This window comes from Heteronotia binoei, chromosome 5, assembly GCF_032191835.1.
Source record: "Heteronotia binoei isolate CCM8104 ecotype False Entrance Well chromosome 5, APGP_CSIRO_Hbin_v1, whole genome shotgun sequence".
NCBI lineage: Eukaryota > Metazoa > Chordata > Lepidosauria > Squamata > Gekkonidae > Heteronotia > Heteronotia binoei.
The window spans coordinates 167,769,089-167,788,182 of record NC_083227.1 but is presented as its reverse complement, the minus strand read 5'-3'; the positions used below and the strand labels follow the sequence as shown (position 1 = coordinate 167,788,182).

The following is a 19,094-nucleotide window of genomic DNA, read 5'->3' as shown; positions in this document are numbered from 1 at the left end:
TTTATGCATCTGTGATAGATTTTCACAGCTGTTCAAACAGGGTCTAGCTTTTTCTATATTTTTGTAATTGCTTTGAGCTAGTAAGTAAAGAAACAGTATGAGATAGATGGAATCTGTGGCTCACACTTGCCTGCAATAGATAATGCCTTTCCATTTCCAGGCTGCTCACTTCTACTCTCAGATATCCAAATCCTATGAAGGTTGAAATGTGCTTGAAACTGAAGACATTGCTGGATCTAACCAAGAGTCCATCCAGTAGTCCAACATTTTGTTTCCAGTATTAGCCAACCCAGTGCTTTTGGGGACTTACAAGCAGGGCACAAAAGTGATGACGTGTTCTTGCTCCTCCCAGTATTGGGTACTCAGAGGTATGCTGTATGTGAGCATGGAGGCTTCATTTAGCTATCATGGCTAACAGCTGTTGATAAACTTCTCTATGAATTTGTAAAAAAAAAAAAAAGAGTGGTATTTTTGTCCCCCTCCCCTTTCCGTGTGTGTACATTCAATTTTCGAGGCAATTTACTCATGCAACAATGTCATCCTCTTCTCTACGGTCCTTTTAAGACATGGGCTGAGGCTGAGTAGCACTATAGGGAGGGTGTGGGAGGGAGAAGAAATGCTTTGCAGAGAGATGCTGTAGGGTCCTGTTGTATTGATTAAGCTCCTGGGACTCCTGCCAGTTGCCTCGAGGATTAAATCAATACAGTTTGCAAAAGTAAAAGCTTCTCCTTGCTGGAGACATAAGGTATTGGAGCGTATTTTTTCATGATAAAACTTACAGACAGGAACTCTTCCCAGTAACTGCCCAAGACGTGGGTTAATTGGGGATTTAAGAACGGGGCACAGTGGCAGAGTAACTGTCCAAGAGGGTTAAACTATACTGGTTGCAGAGCTACAGGGCAGCACAGGAAGGGAGGAATCAAATTCACTTTGAAAATGATCTACGTTGGCATGCCAAAGTATATAAGTGTTGCTCATTATATAAGAAGGGCAGATTTCCCAAGTATCTGTCAGGTGAACTGGTTATAAAATCATACTGTATCAGGATCTGCAACTGTTGAACTTGCTGCTAACTTTGGTCTTCTCCTTCAATTGAACTATTATTGTTGAATTAGCTCTTGTTCTTGCTGTTTCAGCATTTTTTCTGGCATTTGTTTTGTTCTGCTGCTCTTAGGGGAACTTAACCTAGATAATGATGATATATGGCAGGGGTGGCCAACGGTAGCTCTCCAAACGTTTTTTTGTCTACAGCTCCCATCAGCCCCAGCCAGCATGACCAATGGCTGGGGCTGATGGGAGTTGTAGGCAAAAAAAACATCTGGAGAGCTACCCCTGATATATGGACTTGGAATTTATTAGCAGACAAGGTCTATTTGCATTGTATTTTCCCCCAGGTTTTGAAGATGCATGTCACATCCGTTTATGCCTATCTAGGAGAAAATGTGAAATATTAACGCATGGGCCATGCTTATGTGCACTCTAGAATACATTGATACACTCATGGGTAAGAGGTCTCTGTTATATTGGATTTGTATCCCGCCCTCCACTCCGAAGAGTCTCAGAGCGGCTCACAATCTCCTTTACCTTCCTCCCCCACAACAGACACCCTGTGAGGTGGGTGGGGCTGGAGAGGGCTCTCACAGCAGCTGCCCTTTCAAGGACAACCTCTGCCAGAGCTATGGCTGACCCAAGGCCATGCCAGCAGGTGCAAGTGGAAGAGTGGGGAATCAAACCCGGTTCTCCCAGATAAGAGTCTGCACACTTAACCACTACACCAAACTGGCTCTCCTGTTATATCTTTGCATGGTTTTTTTCCTGAATATGCAAAGGTACACATTTACTTAAAATGTTATACCCCCCTCTATGTGGTTCACAAATTGATAAATAGCAATAAAACATAATACAAATATTATCACAGCAGCAGAGCAGAATAAAAGATTAACCAAAGTGACACTTGCTCACTGTTAACCAGTGTCGGGTTCCTGCATTTTATGTCAGGGAGAAGGAAAGTCATATGGAGTATTGTCAGTTTAAAGTGGGGTTTGAAGGTATCATGTGTTCATAAGCGGTCCGCACATCAAACTATTCACCCTACTTGACATCGTCTCAGTAAACCTTACAAAAATATTACTATCCCTACATTGGGAGGGGGGCACAGAACGAGAGCGGCTTGCATAAATTCAGGGCTGAGCTGTGGTTTAAACTATTTATTTATTTATAAAATTTGCGCCCCACTATTCTGCCTACAAGACAACTAGCAGATTAAAAACGTAATTAATAAAAACATATCTTAAAACCCATTAAGATCAAACAGAACTGCATAATTCAAACGGTTAAAACCAAGTCAAAATATAAATACTTCCATAAAACATCCATAAAAAACAACATTTAAAAACAGCCTTCATCCACTGGCAGAAGGTGTCAGTTTGGTGTAGTGGTTAAGTGTGCAGACTCTTATCTGGGAGAGCCAGGTTTGATTCCCCACTCCTCCACTTGCAGCTGCTGGAATGGCCTTGGGTCAGCCTTATCTCTGGTAGGAGTTGTCCTTGAAAGGGCAGCTGCTGTGAGAGCCCTCTCCAGCCCCACCCACCTCACAGGGTGTCTGTTGTGGGGGAGGAAGGGGAAGGAGATTGTGAGCCGCTCTGAGACTCTTCAGAGTGGAGGGCGGGATATAAATCCAATATCTTCATCTACCTCAAAGGGTGTCTGTTGTGGGGGAGGAAGGGAAAGGAGATTGTGAGCCGCTCTGAGACTCTTCGGAGTGGAGGGCGGGATATAAATCCAATATCTTCTTCTTCTTCTAGTAGGGGATTTTTGCCTTACAACTCATATTCCACGTAGCTATGCCACCGATCCAGCTTAGAGGTACAGAATCAGCCTGATCTAGTGAGTAGTATTTTTATCTTGGAAACTGGATATATGGATTCATATCTCAGTTTAACTGGGCTTGCTTCAGCTGCCTCATGTGGTCATCTACAAAATGAGAGCAGAAGGATAGTTTGTGGAGCTGTGGTGTGGAATCACCAAAATAAGTAAAAACATTTGTCAGTGATGGCAGGTGAAATCATTAAATCTGCCACTTGCATATTTAAATGTGGTTCCTTTCAAAATACAGCACTCTTGCAAATGTTGAGGCACAGTGGCTGTTTATTGCACGAATGGGTCCCCGCTGATCCCTTAGTATTCCTTGACTGATCTGTCTCCCACCTAGACCTGTTTTTTTTTTTCTCCTTTTGGCTGTTACACAGACTGTTTCACTAGTGTTCATCCCAGCAGTTGTGGGTCAAATGTCATCCTTGTGGTACAAACGTTGTCATGGAAGCCAAGAAAGACCAGGCAGTCTTTCTTGCAAGGTCGCAGGGTGAGTGGAGGTGAGTGGCTCTGTGAGGAGCTGGCCAGTGTGCTGAAAATAGGTTCGGCACCAAGCAGCTGCCCTTGCTACACAGCCATTTCTCATCTTTGAAGCCTGTGGGAACAGAAACTAGGCTGAGTCTCCTGCTTCCTCTGCTTGCTTTTATAGCTCGGCCACACCAATTTTCTCCTTCATAAATGGATACAGAATCATTTTTTTTTTGTCAATGAATATCCCAACTCCTCCCAGAGCTGAGGACAAAAACTTCCCATTCTGATCCATTTAGGACGTTACTGCTCTAGAATTCCATGCACACACCATTTAGTGGCCTTATGCCAAAACAGAATACAAATGTCTCTAAGAAGCAAGTCCACCATGGCATCATTGGACCTTGTACCAACGTCATGCAGTACAGATGGCACTGCTGTTACTTTAATCTATCGCTGTGTGGATCTGAGGGCCGGCATAGGCTCAGCTGGTGGCTTTCAGGAATTAGAGGAGCTGCCCGAGTACATTTAATCCACTTCCAAAAATGTATGCCTGTAGACCCCCAAGGGACTGATTTTAAGTCCCTCTAAAATGCTTCCACACATTGCACAAGATAATCCTGGCACTGCCACTGACGGTGCCAATCCTGACTCACTGACAGGTTTCCCTACGTGCTGTACATATTTGCAACCATATTTGTTGCATTTCCCATTAGAACATAAGAACATAAGAGAAGCCATGTTGGATCAGGCCAATGGCCCATCCAGTCCAACACTCTGTGTCACACAGTGGCAAAAAATTTTATGTATACACACACACTGTGGCTAATAGCCACTGATGGACCTCTGCTCCATATTTTTATCTAAACCCCTCTTGAAGGTAGCTATGCTTGTGGCCGCCACCACCTCCTGTGGCAGTGAATTCCACATGTTAATCACCCTTTGGGTGAAGAAGTACTTCCTTTTATCCGTTTTAACCTGTCTGCTCAGCAATTTCATCGAATGCCCACGAGTTCTTGTATTGTGAGAAAGGGAGAAAAGTACTTCTTTCTCTACTTTCTCCATCCCATGCATTATCTTGTAAACCTCTATCATGTCACCCCGCAGTCGACGTTTCTCCAAGCTAAAGAGTCCCAAGCGTTTCAACCTTTCTTCATAGGGAAAGTGTTCCAGCCCTTTAATCATTCTAGTTGCCCTTTTCTGGACTTTCTCCAATGCTATAATATCCTTTTTGAGGTGCGGCGACCAGAACTGCACACAGTACTCCAAATGAGACCTCACCATCGATTTATACAGGGGCATTATGATACTGGCTGATTTGTTTTCAATTCCCTTCCTAATAATACCCAGCATGGCGTTGGCCTTTTTTATTGCAATCACACACTAGCTTGACATTTTCAGTGAGTTATCTTCCACGACCCCAAGATCTCTCTCTTGGTCAGTCTCTGCCAGTTCACACCCCATCAACTTGTACTTGCAGCTGGGATTCTTGGCCCCAATGTGCATTACTTTGCACTTGGCCACATTGAACCTCATCTGCCACGTTGACGCCCACTCACCCAGCCTCAACAGATCCCTTTGAAGTTCCTCACAATCCTCTCTGGTTCTCACCACCCTGAACAATTTAGTGTCATCCGCAAGCTTGGCCACTTCACTGCTCACTCCCAACTCTAAATCATTTATGAACAAGTTAAAGAGCATGGGACCCAGTACCGAGCCCTGCGGTACCCCACTGCTTACCGTCCTCCACTGCGAAGACTGCCCATTTATACTCACTCTCTGCTTCCTATTACTCAGCCAGTTTTTGATCCACAAGAGGACCTGTCCTTTTACTCCATGACTCTCAAGCTTTCTAAGGTGTAAATTTTAGGTGTATACATTTTAGGTGTATACTTATCTTAGATGTGGACATAGGAATATGAGAAGAAGTGTGCTGATCGCAGTTCTTGGCCATGGCGGGGCTGTATTCAGAATGCTTAGTGGACCTGTTGGCTTAATGTTCTCCTATATCTCTCTTCACTTTGTATTTCAGATAAAATTAATCAATTTGTTCTGAAGGCACACCCTTTGAAGGGTTAGAGACCTTTATATTGCATACATATGTTTCCATTGTGTATCGGTGACTGGTTCCAAGGATCTAAGAAAACGAGATTGTATATACAGAAGGAAATTTTAAGCGTTGAGGGTAAAGGCTCCTGAATCCTTTTGTGGCTTTGGGAAGGAAATGGGAACTAGTCACTCCTAAGTGCTAGATTCTGGGGGAGAGAAGGATGGCATAGAATCATTTTTTTAAAAAAAAAATTAAGACCCTCTATAAAATATTGTTTTGCCAGACACATTCATTTTCTGCGTGAATTTTTTCCTCTATGGAATTATTATTATTTTTTTGTATTGAGGAGTGCCCAGTCCTGTGACACCCCATCTGCCATCTGAAGTGGTACAGCCCCAGGCACTGATGGGAAAGCCTGTGAGAGAGAGAATGGAAGGGGTGGGGGTGGGGAGTGAGTCCTGGTACTTCTGGGTGAGCAGGGATAACCAAAGTATGCCGTTGATCACGTAGCCGCTGACTGCATAAAAGACTGCAGCCACGGTGCAGGGACGGTGGCTCAGTGGTAGAGCATCTGCTTGGGAAGCAGAAGGTCCCAGGTTCAATCCCCGGCATCTCCAAAAAAGGGTCCAGGCAAATAGGTGTGAAAAAACCTCAGCTTGAGACCCTGGAGAGCCGCTGCCAGTCTGAGAAGACAATACTGACTTTGATGGACCAAGGGTCTGATTCAGTATAAGGCAGCTTCATATGTTCACCCATTTGTAGACATTGTGGTTAAAGAACTGATTCCCCCCCAGCCTACTTGTCTTTCAGTGCGTGGCCTAGTGTGGCACAACTGAGCGAATGGGAGGATCTGGAAGGATTTGTTCTGGAATCTTACACGTGCAGATCTTATGCACATTCTTGTTAGACGCGGGGGAGAAATTTTATGCTGTGTTTTGGAGCAGCCTCTGCATTAGGCATCCCCCCCCCCCCCGCCCCACCTACATTTGATGTGCCCTTCCCACTCTTGATCGCCTCCCCCAGATAATCGAGCGGGCTGGAGTGCCCGGAGAGAGGGCAGCTTCTTCGCGTACTTCTAGGAGGTCTCTTTCCTTGCTCCATTCAAGGGACCGGCTGCTGTGCTCGCCTCCCGCCCGCTTCGCGTCCCCAGCGCTCTCGCGCCCTCTCGCGCTCTCTCCCCCGCCGGATCCGCTGATTCAGGCCTCTTTCCGCGCAAGCCAATCAGCGGGCTGCAAGGGCCTGCAGCGGGCTCAGCGGCTGGCGGCGCCATGCTGCTGCGAGCGAGGCGGGCGGCGCGCACTGCAGTCTCAGCTGCTCTTGCCCGCCCCGAGAGCTGGGCCGGTCCCAGCGGCACGTTTCAGCGCCTGCCTCGGCTGCTCCACTTACCGAGCGCGCTCGGGGCTGCTGGCTGCTGCCTGGGGACGCTGGAACCCGCCCGTTGCATGCCCGGCGAGGGGAGGGAGAGGCGGGGCTCTGCTTGCACCGGCAGGGAAGATTTGGGAGGCGGATAGAAGCCGTGGCCGCAGCTGGGGAGGAGGGTTGCCAATCCCCAGGTGGGGGCAGGGGATCCCCCGGTTTGGAGGCCCTCCCCCGGCTTCCCGGGGAGGGGAGGGAAATGTCTGCTGGGAACTCTGTTATTCCCCAGGGAGACTTATTGCCATAGAAAATCGTGGAGAATTGATCTGCTGGTATCTGGGGCTCTGGGGAAGGGTCTGTTTTTTAAGGTAGAGGCACCAAATTTTCAGCGCAGCATCTAGTGCCTCTCCCCAAAATATCCCCCAAGTTTCAAAACCGTTGGACCAGCGGGTCCAATTCTATGAGCCCCCAAAGAAGCTGCCCCTATCCTTCATTATTTCCTATGGAAGGAAGGCATTGAAAAGGTGCGCGGTCCCTTTAAATGTGATGGCCAGAACTCCCTTTGGAGTTCAATGATGCTTGTTACAGCCTTGATCTTGGCTCCACCCCCAAAGTCTCCTGGCTCCACCCCCAAAGTCCCCAGGTATTTCTTAAATTGGACTTGGCAACCCTACTGGGGTGGGTTGCTCCTAAGGATTAGGATCATAGTTTGGAGCAGCAGATTTTTGTTTTCTTGCTCAAGTACAGCGATTTGTTTGAGAACAGGCCAATCCAGTTGAAATCTCTTTTTGTCAATCCTTAATTTATCTGCTTCAAATCTGCTTGCACCCCAGTCCTTTATCATGGAAGCTGGGCTTCCTCATCCCGACCTGCCTGGTCCCAATGCCTGTGAGAGAGGAGCATTCTGGGTATGTTCGGAGAAACTCTTCTCTACAACCTTCGCCTTGGAAAGGGTCACAATTTAAACTTCGGGTTTACAAGGGCCCATCGTTGATTTTTTTAAATAGATGACCGCCCCGAGCCTGTCAGGGGAGGGTGGGATATAAATATAATAAAATAAATAAAAATAAAATAACAATGTTTGTATTTGTGATAGTCAGTTTTCTGCAATAATACAGACTTTGGTTTCTTTAGAATAAAGTTACTTAGATAATTTGAATGGTATACCTCTTCTGAGTCCATTATTGCCATTTTTTTCACAATCAAGTTCAGCCAACTTAGGGCAAGAGACATTCAGAGGTGGTTTGCCATTGCCTACCTCTGTGTAGTTGGTGGTCTCCCATCCAAATACTAACTGGGTCTGATTCATTGTGAATAGGCTAACCTGGGCCATTCAGGTCAGGGCATCAAGGGGTTAAGAAGGGTATAACTCTATTTAGAATCACACCATTGGCCACTAGATTAACACAGCAACAACTTGCCTGAGCTTTGAAAACTCTTCAGTTAATGAATTACAAGATCTTGAACAACTGTTTTGTAAATTCGTAGAAGGAATGGCTGTGATATGCATAACGCACCTATGACATTTTAGAAATATCTGTGACAAGGAAGCCTAAACCTCCCATTCTAATCATAGAATCATAGAGTTGGAAGGGACCTCCAGGGTCATCTAGTCCAACCCCCTGCACAATGCAGGAAACCCACAAATACCTATCCCAAATTCACAGGATCTTCATCGCTGTCAGATGGCCATCTAGCCTCTGTTTAAAAACCTCCAAGGAAGGAAAGCCCACCCCCACCCTGTTCCACTGAGGAATCTCTCTAACGGTCAGGAAGTTCTTCCTAATGTTGAGCCAGAAACTCTTTTGATTTAATTTCAACACATTGGTTCTGGTCCTACCTTCTGGGGCCACAGAAAACAATTCCACACTGTCCTCTATATGACAGCCCTTCAAGTACTTGAAGATGGTGATCATATTACCTCTCAGCCGCCTCCTCTCCAGGCTAAACATCCCCAACTCCTTCAACCTTTCCTCATAGGACTTGGTCTCCAGACCCCTCACCATCTTTGTCACCCTCCTCTGGACCTGTTCCAGCTTGCCTTCTTAAAATTTTGGTGCCCAAAACTGAACACAGTACTCCAGGTGAGGTCTTACCAGAGCAGAGTAAAGCGATACTATCAAATCACGTGATCTGGACACTATACTTCTGTTGATACAGCCCAAAATTGCATTTGCCTTTTTAGCCACCGCATCACACTGTTGACTCATGTTCAGCGTATGATCCACTAAGACCCCAAGATCTTTTCACACATACTACTGCTAAGACAAGTCTCCCCCATCCTATAACTATGCATGAGATTTTTCCTACCTAAATGCAGAACTTTACATTTATCCCTGTTAAAATTCATTTTATTGGTTCTAGCCCAGTTTTCCAGCCTGTCAAGGTCATCCTGTATCCTGTTTCTGTCTTCTACTGTATTCGCAACCCCTCCCAATTTAGTATCATCGGCAAATTTGATAAGCATTCCCTCTATTCCTTCATTCAAATCATTGATAAAGATGTTAAACAAAACAGGTCCCAGGACAGATCCTCGAGGCACTCTATTTGTCACTCCTCTCCAAGAGGATGAGGAATCATTCACAAGCACTCTTTGGGTGTGATCTGTCAACCAGTTACAGATCCACCTAACGGTAACAGGATCCACACCACATTTTACCAACTTGTTAACAAGGATAGTATGTGGAACCTTATCAAAAGCCTTACTGAAATCAAGATAAACAACGTCTATAGCATTCCTCTGATCCAGCAAGGTAGTTACTTTCTCAAAAAAAGAGATCAGGTTAGTCTGACATGACTTGTTCTTGAGAAACCCATGCTGGCTCTTAGTAATCACATCCATTCTTTTTAAATGTTCCAGGACAAACTGATGACTTGTTCTAAAACTTTGCCAGGTATAGACGTAAAGCTGACAGGACAGTAGTTACCCAGATCCTCTATTTTCCCCTTCTTAAAGATGGGGACAACATTTGCCCGCCTCCAATCTTCTGGCACCTCTCCTGTTCTCCAAGAATTCTCAAAAATAATAGCCAGGGGCTCAGAAATTATATCCATAAGCTCTTTTAGAACCCTTAATATTTCTAAGCTTGTCAGCAAGATCCCATCCTGTCAAAAAATGCACCCCTGAGACTGGAGGATGAAGGAATCAGAGATTTCAGGGGCTGAGGCAAGATTCACATCAAATTTTAAAGGCCTGCTCTTGGATAACTGAGATTAAATTGAACATAAGCTGTAAAAGAGCATTTGTTACTTCCAATTCTTTATCATAACAGATACAGGAACTCCTGAGGAATAACATCTTCAGTTTGAAATATGGAGAAAGGGACTTCTCTGCCTTGTTGACCGAGTGAAATGATGCTCCTCTTTGTGCTGGCAGGCATCACCTAATCCACCCCTCTGTACTTCCCATCACTGCACTCTCACAAGGAAGGTTAGATGACACAACTACATCACCGGAAATATTCCACTGCAATTCAGAAGCCAGCAGAGAGGGAGGACTGAATCAGCTGGGCTTTGGCCATATGAATGGACAAGCTATTCATGATGTCAGGATCACTTACTCTTCTTGCTGCCATGCCGATGATGTGGTGTTATAGCTATAGGCGCTTGAAAGATGCACCAAAAGAACTGCACACATGCATACATCCAGAGTTGTCATGAGACCAAAGTACACTGCTCCCACATTAACATGGGAAATACAGACTGAAAGAAACTGGAAACTGAGTACAGAAGAACTCTGTAAGATGATAATAGCAAATGGAAACAACATTGAAACGGCTCATACAGAGTACCAGGCACAAAGGAGAAGACTGAACAGCGGAGGGCACCAAGCTCTTGGGAGAGAAAAAAGAGCATTTGTATTTTAAGATTTCCTACAGGTTCACTTCTGTACGACCACCCTTGGGAATCTCAAGTCTGCAGCTGGAACAGTGGGTGCAGGGACCAACCATTCTATGCAGATAAGCAAGTGAAGAATTTACCATGGATGGAAAGAAGAGGGAAGATACCAAATAACCGTGCTTGCTGTTTCCCATCTGACATATCTTACTAGCAAGCAGCCTATACAATAATTAAAAAAAAAAACATAGCCAAGAGCCACAGAGTCCTGTGGAAGGAACCACACAACAAACATTCCTCATTATAGCACAAATACGAAGCAGCAGATCAACTGAGACAAGCTCCTTTTCTCTCTGTAGGTGGGCAACTAACCAGCATTTTAGAAGCAGAAAACCACAGAACACTGCAAAACTTTTGTGTGATGCTGCAGCACTTTCTCTTCTCTTCATAGTATTCAATAGGATTCTTAACTGATGCAGTTGAGATGCCTTGTGATAGTTTTGACTGTAGGAAGCACTTCACACCTCCTCGTGGTTCAGACTTCTGGTGGAATAGAGATGGTAATACCAATGACCTATCACAGGAAAAGGTTTGGTACTTTACCCAGAAATTAATATCATCACTCAGCAAGATTATAAAAACCAGGTGCCTGTCACTCCACAACATCCAGTATTGCGTCTGGCCATGCTCAGCAGCCAGAAATTCACAACAGGGAAGTAGATAGATAGATGATAGATGGATAGATGATGGGAGAAAGAAAAGAAAGAAAAGAAAGAAAAGAAAGAAAGAAAGAAAGAAAGAAAGAAAGAAAGAAAGAAAGAAAGAAAGAGAAAGAAAGAAAGAAAGAAAGAAAGAAAATCATTCAAAGGGCAACTAGAATGATTAAAGGGCTGGAACACCTTCCCTATGAAGAAAGGTTGAAACGCTTAGGGCTCTTTAGCTTGGAGAAACGTCGACTGAGGGGTGACATGATAGAGGTTTACAAGATAATGCATGGGATGGAGAAAGTAGAGAAAGAAGTACTTTTCTCCCTTTCTCACAATACAAGAACTCGTGGGCATTCGATGAAATTGCTGTGCAGACAGGTTAAAACGGATAAAAGGAAGTACTTCTTCACCCAAAGGGTGATTAACATGTGGAATTCACTGCCACAGGAGGTGGTGGCGGCCACAAGCATGGCCACCTTCAAGAGGGGGTTAGATAAAAATATGGAGCAGAGGTCCATCAGTGGCTATTAGCCATAGTGTGTGTGTGTGTGTGTGTGTGTATATTTTGGCCGCTGTGTGACACAGAATGTTGGACTGGATGGGCCATTGGCCTGATCTAACATGGCTTCTCTTATGTTCTGAAAGAAAGAAAGAAAGAAAGAAAGAAAGAAAGAAAGAAAGAAAGAAAGAAAGAAAGAAAGAAAGAAAGAAAGAAAGAAAGAAAGAAAGATGTTGGATGGGGGGGGGGGCGGAACTGTGTTTTGGGAACATTGGATGAAATGGGCAATGGGCTGGTCATGCACTGAAATAGACCATTGGTGCCAGGTGTCTTACATCCTGAAACTGACTACTTTCCAGCATGTTAGATGGATATTCTTCTTTAGCCCTGTGCCCTTATATCAGAAGCACCATATGAAACACATATCCCCTGGGAACTAATGTATTGTCCACCCTGTCCAAAGCACAGCATATAATTAGGGATTCAGGTGTCCTGTCAGGGCTATGCATATTCCGTGATCCCATGTGTATAAGTGCAGAAACTGATCATGAACAGCATCTTACACAATTTCTAAATAAGCCACAACAAAGAAAAAACTCTCAGCATAAAAACACAATTCTGACTTGTAATGAATAATAAATACAAAAAGGGTATTAACAGTACACAGCATCTCAGTCATGCACAAAGTTAAAACCTCGTAAGTTCCACAATGCTCCTACTGTCCTTATGTGGCTCAAAACCACTATATTACATTCAGTGCAATGTTTGAGAAAAAGGTCCAATGGAGAACCGATCCGCTTTGCAAGCTGTTTCGGATCTCAAATCCTTCTTCTTGGGACCAATCTTGTATATTGTGCGCAATTTTCTAGCTCCAGTAGTGCCAAAAATTATTCAATCATCAGCCATGTCAGTCCAAAATTCCTCGCTTTCGCTAATTTTCATGCTTAATAGCAGGAACGCCATAGTTAATGCATTCCATGTCAATGGCAAAGCAGGTGTCCTTGTCAGCAAAGCACAGGTACAAGCAACTAGGTATTATCCACAGTGCAACAAACTGCTTAACAGAGTTTATTCTGCTATTTGAATATAGAAAGTTATTTGCTTCATGGAGTACCGTAAATTATACTATACTTTTTATAACTAGAGATTCAGATATTTGTATGCAAGTATTCTCAACTTTGTTATGAATTAGTGCTATGAAGAAAAGAGGAGTTTGCAAGTTAACCACACAATGAAGTATTGTGCAAAGAAGTTATAGTTGGATATTTATTGACCAGAGTTAGGAGTGAGTGGTAAAAGAAAAAGTAGTTGTGTATGTGTTTTCAGGGTTGTCTCCTTTTTATGGCTTTTGTGCCTTTTAGTGCATGAAGATGAAAAGAACTGACTGCAAGATTTGAGTGAAAGATTTAATTGAACAACCTGGGTGGATTTTTGAGTGGATTCAGAAAAGACTGAACTGCATCATTTGACTAAAATTCTACCCCAACCTCATTAAAGCAACAAGTCTAGTAGTGTGCTGTGTGAAGGGTGCTCACCATAATCTACACAGACAACCAAAATGTTCTAGAAATGCTGCCCTTCGTCAGTTTGTACTTTGGAGTGTGGATAAGGTTGAGTTGTAGTTGCATCCAGAAAGTGACAGTCAGGTGACCACTGACAGATCAGTGCCACTCAATTGTACTTACTTCCCATTGGTTGAGTCTACTCCTCTCTCCCGCCTGCTGGGCCCCTGGGGAAGCTGTTGGGAAGTGACTGTTACTATGCAACCAAGCATGCTTTGTCAGTAAAAGCCAACCAACAGGTAGGGGGAGGAGGCTCTTTCCAGGCCTGTTTTGGCCTTTGAGGGAGAACTCATTGGGGCTAGTCCTGACTACAGTTGCCAGGTCCAGGTTGGTGGGAAATTCCTGGAGATTTTGTGGTGGAGTTTAAGGAAGTCAGAGTTTGGGGAGGGGAGAGGCTTCAGCTGAATACGCCATAAAGTCCACCCTTCAAAGCAGTTATTTTCCCCAGAGGGAGACATCTGTTGTCTGCTTTGGCCAACATTGTGGAGAAAGATTGTATGTTTCATAGGTAGAGGCTGCAGGGAGGGGAGAGGAGATAGAAAGCTGAAGTCAGATCAGTTCCCCTACAGAAAACATCCACTTTGAGCCGCATAGTCTATGGTATACCATAACACAACCATGCCCGGCCAAAAAGAATACAAACAGATCACAACACAAGCACACACTAGTACTAAATGCTGCAAAGCTGAATATGACAGGAAAAGGCAGCAACAATGCACTGCAAACAAAAGCAATTCTGAACTTCAGCATCTATGTGACTGTTGTCATGTCCCCCTGCACCCTTCATAATTATTCTTGACCATTTCCCCATAAAATGAAATAAAACAGTTTGTATGTTGTGAATTCATATCAGCCTCTCATGTGCCACAATCAGACATATATGAAAGGTTTTTTTCAGTTCCTAAGCACCACAGGCTGGTATATCCATCTAGGTCGCTGGCTTCCAACCTTTTTGGCACCAGGGACCAGTTTTGTGGAAGACAATTTTTCCACGGACCGGTTGGGGTGGTGGTGCTGGGGTTTTTATTGCCCCAGGCTGCCCCCCCGCATCCCATCCCTGCCTCACCTGGGGGTCTTTAAATGAGAAGAGGGAGACTGGGGCTGTTTCTGCCACCTCCTCGCTAGGTGGCCAGGCAGCAGGAGGCCGATCTGCCTCCCCCTTCCATTTAAAGACCCCTGTCGATCGGCTGATTGGGTCCTGGGCAGGCAGAAAGGGCAGTGGGGCTGCTCTACTTTGCTCTGAGGCTGCCTCCCTCCCTCCCTCAAAGCAAGGCTGCGTTGCCTCTTTCATCTGCAGTGTGGCGCCTCTGCCACCCTCTGCGACCTGGTTGCTCGCAGGCCATGGACCCGTACTGGTCCCTGGCCCAGTGTTTGGGGACCCCTGATCTAGGTGACTGAAAGAGAAATGAAGAAGAAGAAAGAGCCATTTGGCTACAAAGAAGAAATGGGGAACCCTCACAGCACCATACAAAACGGTGGTATATTTCTAAGCGCAGGAAGTTTCGTTCATTCCTTGTTGGATCCTATTTTTACAGGGTGATTAAGTCTGTATTTTCCACGTCTATAAACCAGAAGAAGAAAAACCCCTACATTGACTAAAATGCATATTGGATTTAAAAAATAGTTCTCACACATTTTAGATGGAAGGATGTTCTCATCCCTTGTGACAGCACCTTTGATGTGTCTCTAATTCAAATAGATTCCGTTGGCTTCAGGAGCACGGGATATAACAGAACTCTTGTTTCCACTGTACCCAGAAGATTCACCTACACGCCTGACTTTCCTTAACAGTTCCTCACTCCTTTTGAATACATGATTTTAGCAACCATCATAGCAAACTGCATTGTCCTTGCGCTGGAGCAGCATCTGCCTGATGAAGACAAGACGCCAATGTCAGAACGACTGGTGAGTAGAGGTGTTTCTCCTCCTCTAATGGTGGAATTAAAGAAAACAAAGAAAACATGGGAGCCCTTATTTATTTATTTCCTGCCATAAGGTCTAGCACAGCCCATTTTCTAACATCATTACATGGTGCAGCACTTGGTGTTGTGGAAATAAGGTGGTCAGATCTTGAAATAAAAACATTCTGGTCTTTGGATGGGACAAGGAAGGGAATCTGATAGTTTCTGTAAGCTCCATGGAGGAATAGGGGTATGAGTTGGCTGCCAGCTGTGGTAGCTTGTGTTCAAAAAAGGGTCCAGGCAAAGAGGTGTGAAAAACCTCCGCTTGAGACCCTGGAGAGCCTCTGCCAGTCTGAGAAGACAATATTGACTTTGATGGACCAAGGGTCTGATTCAGTATAAGGCAGCCTCATATGTTCATATGTGTTCATATGATTATGGGGAAGGATGGTGACTCAGTGGTCGAGCATCTGCTTGGTAGGCAGAAGGTCCCAGGTTCAATCCCCGGCATCTCCAACTCAAAAGGGTCCAGGCAAATAGGCATGAAAAACCTCAGCTTGAGACCCTGGAGAGACGCTGCCAGTCTGAGTAGACAATGCTGGCTTTGATGGACCAAGGGTCTGATTCAGTATAAGGCAGCTTCATATGTTCATATGTTCATAGAATGGATGTCCCAGGTAAAGATAAGAAATGGTTTTCTGCTGCGCTATCTTCTGCATAGATCTGTTTCATGTTTCAATAGTATATTGAAAAGCAGAAAAACGGACACAGAACTTATTTAGAGCCAGAATTTATCCAGACAGATACGTCTTAAATACCTGAATCTGGGGGGGAATTGGTGAGGCAGAAAATCAGGCTTATTGGGCTCTCTTTTCAGCCCAGGAATAAAGACTGGAGACATTTAGATAATGTTAGATTATTCAGATAATGTTTCCTATCAGTAGAGGCCCAATCAAGTGTGCCCCAGTCATGTTTATCATTTGTCCAATATTATCATAGACCTCAGTCTAATACAATAACTTAGTATAAATTCTCTGTGTAACAGACTGGAGGGGATAGCCATTGCCGTTCATCACCCATCTTTTAAAAATGCCCATAGATGTGCAGTCCAGCATACGAGAGGGTAAATGTGATGCAGAGGAGAATTAAATATGAAGAATTCACAAAATGCTGAGAGGTTGGAGGACTGTGTGATTCCTTACTAATGATATCATAGGTTTCTACATATAGCGGACAGTAGATCCCGGACAGTCTGCAGTGAATCGTATCACTTCAGACTGCGGAGAAAGGATTACCATTTATAAAACGCTTCCTTTTATTAAAAAGTCCCTACAAATAAAAAGCTTATATATTGCCAAGAAAAGCTGTAGCTCTGCGTTATATTTATTTCTTACTTGCAGGGCATTTTTCACATGGGGGAGCATTCAAAAATTTTATCTGCCATGGCTTTATTCAGCCACCTCTCTGAATATTCCCCGTGCCCCAAGTAGGGGTCAGTCACTGCAGGTTGCCATGATTTCCAGGTGCGCGCGCACACACACACCAGTACAAAACTTCCCAAAAAATTAATCTGCCACCTGAAACGTAATGCTGCTTGCCCGTTTTACCACCTCATATCATTGCTTGCTTATTCTGCTGTTTATATAAGCCAAGCCATAGACAATATTACGTTAGTGCCTGCAATACTTGGAACTGCATTCCTTCCCACAGTCACAACAGCAGTGGATCGGTCGTGGAGAGAAGACATATGGCCTATGAGTAACAAATGACCATTAACTGCACTGTAAATAAGCAGTGTGGAAAGGTTTTAGAACTCTTGTAGCTCTCCATAGCCTCGCCCCCCCTCCACTCTAAGACAATATGTGATATTTCTATTTCATTGAGGGTTTTTTTTTCTTGCACCCTTTACTAGGATGACACAGAACCATACTTCATTGGAATATTTTGTTTCGAGGCTGGAATTAAAATTATTGCCTTAGGATTTGCTTTCCACAAAGGCTCCTACCTAAGGAATGGCTGGAACGTGATGGACTTTGTGGTGGTTCTAACAGGGTGAGTAGCTGGTTTAAGTTATAAATAGTTGTATCAGTTCTTTTAATTTTAATTTCCATATTCCTAGATTCTGTTTCTTTATTAGCAGAGATAAATGTTTCATTAGAGTGAGAATAGGCTTGACATAGACATTTCTGGGTAGGATTCCCACTGTGATGTATTTTAGGATGAATCACTGTGATTGTAGAGAATCGTAGACCTCGTGTGACCCAGACTCCACTGATTCTTTTAAACATATAGAAGGTAAAGGTGCAAGTACCAGTCATTTCCGACTCTGGGGTGATGTTGCATCATGACGTTTTCACAGCAGACTTTTTACAGGATTGTTTGCCATTGCCTTCCCCAGTCATCTACACTTTCCCCCCAGCAAGCTGCATACTCACTTTACCGACCTCGGAAGGATGGAAAGCTGAATCAACCTTGAGCCGGCTACCTAAACCCAGCTTCCACCGGGATCGAACTTAGGTTGTGAGCAGAGAGCTTGGACTGCAGTACTGTAGCTTTACCATTCTGTGCCACGGGGCTACTTCTATTAAACATATACAAACCAGCAAAGCAAATGGTGGTATAGACCTTGCTCCTGCCGCTCCTGCTTCTTTCAGGCTGTTCATCTTTTTTTTTTTTTTAAATTAAGTGTTATGTGTGGATATATGTATGTGTGTATTATGTGTGTATATGCATATACACAAAGACAAAAACATACATACAGTCATTCTTTACCTTATTAAAAAAAATTGTAAATATGTTGAAAGCTGTTGCATCACTGCTCTGGAGATTTGTAGGAGTACTGTTTTGATAATGTCACCAGCACTAGCCAGTAGGTACCTGCTATGGTCAGCTTTTTCCTACTTCAGACTGAACCATGCTAAGCATTTACATAACCAGTTCTTCAGAGTTTCCTCAAGACAGCAAAGGTGCATTTGTATCAGATTTAGTGGGGCACTTTTAGTGTCACCCTCCTCTGCCACTGTATCTCTTAAAAAGTTACGTTTCTCTTCACCCTTAGAGGAACATATCAGACTGTTTCACTGTTCCTCATCTCCCTGGATCTAACCTGTGCTGCTCCCATCTTGCCCGTTATATGCAGCCAAAGGATTTATCTGATCAGTCAGTGTATTTATGGTTCTAGGGCACTGTAGCTATAAGCATGACACATGATCATGACGTCCTGTAACAGGTACAGTCTGTCTGCAGTGTTGTGTCCTCACACTTCCCTGATTTGTGTTGCTTGTTCCCTGCTGTTTCCCAACCTGCGCACATTTCCTGAAAGGGGAACAAAAGACTCTTCCCGATGAAGCAGAGACACTATTACTGGTAGTATGGGCTCGGCACTCACCCTGGCCTTCGTTTGTAGTATGTGCTTAGATTTGAGTCTTTCTCTGTTTAACGGAGAAAGAGTGTTTTCAGCTCTTTGCAGTGCAGTGTTACTGTATTTTGCCGCTTCTATCCTTTTGTGCCTCTGTGATAGTGGCTTACATGTTTAAATCCTGGCATGTTGTCTCTTCTGTGCTTGCGGGGGGGGGGGCACAGTGGAAGGGCTTCTGGCCCCACTGCTGGACCTCCTGATGGCACTTTTTTTTTCACCATTGTGTGACAGAGTGTTGGACTGGATGGGCCGTTGGCCTGATCCAACAGGGCTTCTCTTATGTTCTTATGTGACACAGAGTGCTGGACTGGATGGGCCACTGGCCTGATCCGACATGGCTTCTCTTATGTTCTTATGTGACCCAGAGTGTTGGACAGAATGGGCCGTTGGCCTGATCCAACATGGCTTCTCTTATGTTCTTATGT

At 44.4% G+C, this 19,094-nt stretch overlaps 1 protein-coding gene across 4 annotated transcripts in view; it reads left to right on the top strand.

The window, feature by feature from the left end:
• CACNA1A (calcium voltage-gated channel subunit alpha1 A) overlaps positions 1-19,094 on the top strand; it is a 599,049-nt gene that overhangs the window by 223,823 nt on the left and 356,132 nt on the right. For all 4 annotated transcript variants that reach the window (XM_060240686.1, XM_060240689.1, XM_060240688.1 and 1 more), the window contains exons 4-5: positions 15,150-15,255; positions 17,164-17,303. In XM_060240686.1, coding sequence (XP_060096669.1) covers positions 15,150-15,255; positions 17,164-17,303 — 246 coding nt within the window. The remainder of the gene's footprint in view (positions 1-15,149; positions 15,256-17,163; positions 17,304-19,094) is intronic.